Source organism: Brassica oleracea, chromosome C7, assembly GCF_000695525.1.
Source record: "Brassica oleracea var. oleracea cultivar TO1000 chromosome C7, BOL, whole genome shotgun sequence".
In the NCBI taxonomy this organism is placed as follows: Eukaryota; Viridiplantae; Streptophyta; class Magnoliopsida; order Brassicales; family Brassicaceae; genus Brassica; species Brassica oleracea.
This window is the reverse complement of record NC_027754.1, coordinates 7,527,947-7,535,389: the sequence shown is the minus strand read 5'-3', so window position 1 is coordinate 7,535,389 and position 7,443 is coordinate 7,527,947. Positions and strand designations below refer to the sequence as shown.

General features: G+C 32.8%; 2 protein-coding genes across 2 annotated transcripts; both read right to left on the bottom strand.

The window, feature by feature from the left end:
- Positions 1–2,661: 2,661 nt before the first annotated feature.
- On the bottom strand, positions 2,662–3,915 carry LOC106304284. The gene has a single exon (XM_013740697.1). It carries the CDS (start codon positions 3,852–3,854, stop codon positions 2,814–2,816), a length of 1,041 nt encoding a protein of 346 aa, XP_013596151.1. The 5' UTR covers positions 3,855–3,915; the 3' UTR covers positions 2,662–2,813.
- A 404-nt stretch (positions 3,916–4,319) lies between these two features.
- LOC106302485 lies at positions 4,320–4,851 on the bottom strand. Its single transcript, XM_013738987.1, has 2 exons — positions 4,392–4,851; positions 4,320–4,345 (listed from the first exon to the last, which is right to left on the bottom strand). The coding sequence occupies exons 1-2, from the start codon at positions 4,849–4,851 to the stop codon at positions 4,320–4,322; spliced, it is 486 nt and encodes a 161-aa protein (XP_013594441.1).
- Between the last annotated feature and the right edge of the window lie 2,592 nt (positions 4,852–7,443).

Sequence of the window (7,443 nt, the reverse complement as noted above, 5' to 3'; positions counted from 1 at the left end):
TAGTACCAAGATCAAAGATCTTCCTATCTTGAGAGCTCTAATTCAATTACAACAGGAGAAAAAATATATATTAGAAAACTCCTAAGAGGAGTAATTAAACACGTCTCTGCACCAAAACTCGCAAGAATTTCCCAGGAACATTTTTTTTTTGCAAAAAAAGTTCATAAAAAATTCGTAGTAAATAAATAGTATGCTTAATAACGAAAGATATAGGAACAAATGTATCTTGTTTAGATGAATAGGTTTCTCATGGAGCTTGTTTATGTTATCAATCTTAATTCCCGTAGAAAACGTTACCATTTGAGCCAACAAAGAGATGTCTAAAACTCTCTCAAAGACGGGAAGGATCATGACTTACATAGTCAACACATCTTCCTCGCTTCGGAACTCAATGAATAGGCCGGAACGTCACTTAAAGCTTTTGTGGGATTTCATCGTGGATGTCGCAGCTCAAGACGAAGACGGAAGGGGAAACCTAATCTCATGTGAGTTTCTAACAAGTGTGCTAAAGTTTGGACTTGAGGTTTGAGCTTAATCTACAAATGAAATAAAAGCCCAGATGAAATAAAAGGATTAATAGACCCGACATGAAGCAAAAAAATCGGAAACAGCTTGGTGCGCCGACACGTGGCGACATATGCCCACTCTTAAAAAAGGACGTGGCTGCCGGAGGTTAGAGAAAACTTCCGTTTATTATTATAGATAGATAGTCACATAACCTGTCTAATCAAAGTTGTATCAAACATCTAAATAAATGGTCACCCACTTCTCTGATCCTATCTTAATTTTTTCAGTCGCTGTTCAATTCATTTTTCATTCAGATCATAAATGTCTAAACGAGTGAAGTAACCATCCACAAATATACTCAATTTACCGTACGGAGTTATTACAATAATTCCATTTCTCTATATTCCACTATTTTTTTTTTTCTAACTTCATCAATTTTATTAATTAAACCTTGCTTGTACATAATCTTCATGTAGAAGATTTGTTATGAATACATGAACATAATTATGAAAACAATATGAAGACATATTCCACTATTTATAAAATTGATAAAACACATTAAGAAAAAATGGAAACGCCAGGCATTGCCCCAGGAGTTCATCATTGCACAGCTTAGATGCAACAGACTCGTTTAGAAAAAGAAAAAAATAGTAATAAAGTTACTAACTCATATTAGGTTGTAATTAGTTACTTAATCAAATGTTAACTATATAACATTTATTAATATTTTATTGGTGGCCCACGGACTTGGACTTTATTCTGTTAAGAGCATCATTACCATTGTTATTGCACAAACCTATGATTAAGGAGCACTGCATTTCTTCTTTTACTATTTCTCTTTCGGCTTGGCCTCATCTTTGCTTCGTCCTCCAACGCTTTTTAATTAACTACAATTCAGAGTAATTTATGCCTTTATCGGTAAACTAAATCTATCTTATTAAAATACAAATACACTTATAAATTAACTTTTAGTTTTTAATTTATTTACGTCTCAATGCCACTAAAATAATAAATTTATCTACCTTTCGGTATTTTTGTCTTTTATAGTTTAATGAATGCATTTTTCTAAAATAAAATACAACAAATTATGTCCTACTTATTTAAGAAATTTTCCTATAATTAAGCTAAATCATAAATTACACTTAATCAATACCAAAAATATAACAAAATATTCATTATACAGACTGTTTATTTTTTATTTTGGTATATTAACTATGTCTAAAAAACATAGAAAATATTATAAAAAATACATAATATAAAACACACAAAATTATAAATAATATATATTCAATTATTTGATCGTATAAATCAAATATAACCATAGATAACATTTTTATTTTACCTATATTTTTGATCCATAAAAAAATACATTTACACCAATACGCAGATTATATTTTAAAAATATGAGTGTAATAATTGACGGATCAAAAAATAAAATAAAATTATTCACTATAAATTATAAAATTTATGGGTTTAGAAATATATTAAACAATTATTTAATACATATAAATTTTATAAATATATATTACCATTTATATAAGATAAATTAAAAAAAAAAAGAATATCCGCGCAAGTTCTAGTATCCTATTATGATTGCGAGCAAAATTAAAATATAAGGACATCGATCGTTGACACACTTGTTTCTGCTTTTATTCTTCTTTTGGCTCTCACATGGTAATGAAAACATCTACCCAAAATTTGCATTACTGAGAGCAGTTTTTAGTTAGGCACCGATCTATAAATAAACCTTATATACTAATGTTGGTTACTTAAGAAGTGAGATTTCAAAACCGCATCTTCAAGTTTATAATTCCCCAATTCTTTCATTTGAGATTGAATTTCACTCTTTTTTGAAAGGGATGTTATATCCGTTTAAATTTTAAAATTATTGAACCCTGATACCATATGAGAAATCATGACTTTACGAAATAAATTCGAAAATCATTATATTGATTCATGTTCATTATATACTAGTGTTGATCTACAGTTCTGATACTGGCTTCATAACATTAATTGTTTAAAATTATTTTAGTTCATCACCAATATGGTGGGCAATTTCGTTTAATATGTGTTTTCTTGATAATGTTTAGCATTTAGTTTCCCATCCATAACTTTCATCGAATGAATGAAATATCCAAATATATTATACGCCGATTTTACATTTTTTTCCTTTTATCATTTGTATCAAAACGTTATACGAATGAAACAATATCATATACACCCCATCAATTAGATGGAATCTCACCACCACCTCTGAAAATTTAAGCCATAAAAAAATATATATAAAACAAAAGGCACAAGAGGGATTAAGAGGAAGCAGCACGTGACAGGGACCCAACTCTTGAAATTTCATGGACCGCAGGGTTAAATCCTAAGCATCCTAACCAGCCTTGCTTGTACGGCAAGAACGTCTTCCTTTTCAACTCCTCTGACACTGCTCTGTTCTCAGTGTAATGCATCTCATGAGCCGAAACCACCGTGCCATGCCTTCTCCTTGACCTAGACACTGACGATTCACAACTCTCTCTTGATCGGATACTCGAACTTTTTATTTCCTCTGCCTCTTTCTTTGTAAGTATATCATATCTTCTCAACGACTCTTTGGTTGGAACAGGTCTACCATCGGATGCACTCCTGAATAACAGCAGATCTTTGAGTTTCCACTTCTTATATGCTCGACCAGGGAACAAAATCGCTGACAAGAAAACAGAGGATTTCTGGTTGCTTGTGTTAGAAGCAACCATTTGTGTTGTCTCATGCACTTCTTCTTCATCAACCATAATGTCTGAAACCCTCAACGGAGACGTAGAAGATCCGGGAGACCTGTCTCTTCCTCGACCATAATCTTCTCTGTCAAGAACACAAGAAACAACAGGAGGGAGTGAGGGCCCTAAAGGTCGAATTTTTCCTCCGTCGAAGAGCTCATCGGCGGCAGAGAAAAAAGATTTATCCAATTGTCCACTGAAATTGAACTCGAAATCATCATCAATATCGCTGGCTGATCTCTTCTTGGGAGTTCTTGGTTGGTCACTCCAGTCAAAGGGTATATTGGAAGAAGTCGAAGGAGAAGGGCTTGTGGGTGCACTGAAGAAGAAAGCATTGTTGTTTCCAAATAGGGTTGGGCTTGAAGGAGCTGTTATGTATGGAGATGAAGTTGTGCTGTCGAAATTGAGTTCTGTTGATATTTCTGCTGCCTCTTTCTCCATTAATGGAGTTTTCTTCTTCTTTGGATGCTCTTCTCTTGGACGGTGTTCCCTTTCAGACGAAAAGTTTGACTTTCTATCAAGAGAAAGAGAATGAATGGTGATTGAATTAGACCCTGCCTTTATAAGTCTCACCAACTTCATGGGTTGTGATTTAATTTAATTTTTATGATTTATCAACTCAGTTTTTTTTTTGGTTTTTTGGACCAACCATTTTTATTTTATATATCAAAAGGGTTTTTACAATTATTAGTCCTCACATCTTTCCAGACTCAAATTTGAATACATTTACGACTTTTGAAACTATATATAAGAAACTTTTCAAAAGTAATATACATTTGAAATTTTAGATTTATTTGCTAATATTCTTTCGTGATCATGTGCATGTAGATATAAATAAATGGTTTTTTTTTTTTTTTTTGACGTCGAACGGCTATTCTATTACTCAAGCTTGAGGTGGTCTGGGTAACCAGACCGGAATAGAACAACCAATAAAAAGTAACTCTCTCCGAAATGTCCTAGCAGTCTTAGCTAAAAAGTCCGAAAACTGATTGCGCACTCGTGGAACATGTATGATTTTGAAGTCCGGAAAGCAGATCTGCAACGTCTCTATCTTCTCCAATTCTGTCGCAAATCTTGGCCATTTTTGGGGTTCATTTATCATAGCAATCAGCTCCTTACAGTCTGTTCCAAAGCTCTGACATGGCGAGTTTTGAAGCATGTTCTCCATCGCCCAGCGCAGTGCTTCTATCTCAGAATGCAATGCTGATTCACATCGAGTGAAGTTCCGTGTACCCATAAGTTGTATGTTCTCCCCGCTATCCATCCAAGCCCATCCACATCCACTGAAGCTATCAGAAGCTGTCCATGATCCATCCACGAGGCAAATATTGCCCAAGCTTAAGACATGGTTTTCCTCATTGTTGTTGTCTTGCACTACCGGTGGTATCAACTCGTTTGCACTAAACCAGGCTTGGCATTCGCTTTCTGCATATCGGACTAGCTCCAAAGGATATCTGTCTATTCCCCTGAAGAGCTTATCATTGCGAGCCTTCCATATATACCATATTATCCAGGGATAAGGATCCCTGTCTTGGTCTAATGCTATGATATTCTTTTTCCTCCAGAATAGATAGTCCATGTTTGTATAGACACTTGACGCTGGAAATAAATAGTTAATGTTTCGATTTTATTTACTTATATGTTTTAAATCATTTCATAATTTCTCTATGAAAATAAATATTGATTGTGTTAACTAGCATTATGTTTAGCCTTAACCGCACCAATTATAATAATTCATTTTGAATATATTGAGTAACATATATTTTTCTAAATTGAACCTTCTTTGGTTCTCGTTAGGTTAAAATAAAATGACTTTTCATTGTTTTTTATTATGTATATCTTCTTCGATATGTCAATATATTTTATAAATTATATACAATTTCATAAATGTTGCTTAAAAAAATGGAAAATATGTCAATGAGCGGATTGCATTAGAAAATAAAATCAATAGTATTTTAAGAACTCATATACATATATAATTCTATAAATATTCACAACTAATTAAATCATAATAATTTGTTACAGTATTACTTTTATTTGTATAGAAATTCGAAGACATTTTATAATTTATATATATGACTGACTAAAAGTTATTTTAATAATTTTAGTTTGTTGTCTTTATTTAGATCACTCAGTTGTTTATTTTAGGAAAAATTCTATAACATACCCCAACTAAATTTCATTAAGCTTTTTAATAACCATTTTTTCTTCACTACTCAATTTCATACCTAAACAATTTATTTTCTTCATTTTAATACACTAATTGTGCCCATTTTAATACCCAACCTATGTTTATTTTAAGGGTTTTTTTTGCAAAATTGACCCAAAACTCAAAGTCAATCACAAAACTAACCTATGATTTTTTTTGGAATTTTCATTTTTCCTATTCACCCCACAAGTTCAAATTATTCACGAAAATACCATTAATTTTTTTTTCTTCGAAAATGGGCTTTTTACTCTCTCAACCTCATCATCTTTAAGTATTTACAATATTACCATTGCCATCAATACACTAACAACCATGAACAACCAATTTGAAGCTCTTAATGCACCTAAAATCGATTTACACTTCCTCTTTTCTCAATTCTTATGAAATAAAAACAACATCTCTTTACTTTCTCTTCATATCCATCCAAAAAAACCCAAAATTTTGATTCTAAAATTTTTATGGTTCATAGAGGCATTGAAGGTTACGATTCTTGGTGGGTCACATTTGTTTGAGCTTCTGTGTGCTTGGAGAAGACTTTTGTGTGCTAAGTAAGTTATCTCACTAATTTAAGGTATTAAATCGAGTTTTTATCCAGATCTGTTCGCGAAGAAGACTTCTGGGTAAGTTTTCTCCGCGTAAACACCTGGAAGTCGCCTGGTCAAAGGAGAAGTTAATTTTGCAATTGACTTTTAAATCAATTTCTAGAGACGACTTATATTGAAGTCGTCCATTTTTGTTTGGTTAAAAAAAAAATCTCGAGAAAACAAGAGACGACTTCCATGTAAGTCGTCTAGGATAAACAGATTAGTTTTGCAATTGACCGGATTGTGCCAGAAATTTGACTTTCCCTGGACGCAGTAGAAAACCAAAAATTCAATATTTTATCATAACGAGACGACTTCCATATAAGTCGTCTCAGGTTAGTTTTGCAATTAGAAAATAAAACTTAAATATTTAATTTACTCTAGACGACTTATACGAAAGTCGTCCAAGATTTTATTCCGAGATTCTGGTCAAACCTTGCTTATCTTGGACGACTTCCATGTAAGTCGTCTGACGGACGACTTCCGTGTAAGTCGTCTAGAAAAATAATTTTTTTTTATTTTATTTTCCAATTGCAAAACTAACCTGAGACGACTTACATGGAAGTCATCTCGTTATAATAAAATATTGAATCTTTGACAAATGCAAAAACTAACCTGTTTATCCCAGACGACTTACATGGAAGTCGCCTCTGGTTTTCTCGAGATTTTTTTTTTTAAACAAAAGTATGCCAATATTTACAAAGGAAGACTTCCAAAGAAGTCTGATGTAGAGACGACTTCTCTGGAAGTCATCCTTTGTAAAATTTTAATTGCAAAAATGACCTAAATGGACGACTTCTCCGGAAGTCTACCAGACGATGTCGTATGCGTCAATGTTTAATAAACTTGCATTTTCTCTAAAACTGTAAAGATTTTTTAACATTTTCTTATTAATTCATGTTTATTAATGAATATTTGGGCTACTGAATGAAATTTATAACTTAATTGGTGATATTTATTAAGTTACCAACATTCATGTTAATTAAAGTTTATAGCTAATGTGCTTTTAACTCATACATGTTCTATGTTTGCTAATGTGTTTTTTTTTGTTTTTTTTTCCAGATGGATCGTTAGTTACATGCACTGTATGGAGAATGGTTGTTGAAAGATGGCTGTTGGAATTTTGTGGTTGATAAGTTCAAAGGATCGAGACTGTTCTTTTTGAGTGAAGGTTCGACACATGTTTAACTTGTTGCAATGGCTCAAGAAGATTGTAACCTGGACATGAACACATAGTCTGTGCAGTTAGCCTACTCATTACCAGAGGCAATGATGCAACGGATGGCTCCAGACACCCCTCCTATTCATGTTACAAGTGATAGACATGTTCAGAACTTGCTCGAGATAGCTAAAACGCATGAAGTACGTCTTTGTGTAT

Excerpts from the sequence above, each read along its gene's own strand:
- LOC106304284 (XM_013740697.1), bottom strand. The coding sequence starts at position 3,854 with ATGAAGTTGGTGAGACTTATAAAGGCAGGGTCTAATTCAATCACCATT.
- LOC106302485 (XM_013738987.1), bottom strand. The coding sequence starts at position 4,851 with ATGGACTATCTATTCTGGAGGAAAAAGAATATCATAGCATTAGACCAA. Across the intron at positions 4,346-4,391 it reads TCAGAGCTTTGGAACAGACT|ATTTGCGACAGAATTGGAGA; the intron begins GTAAGGAGCTGA and ends AAAATGGCCAAG.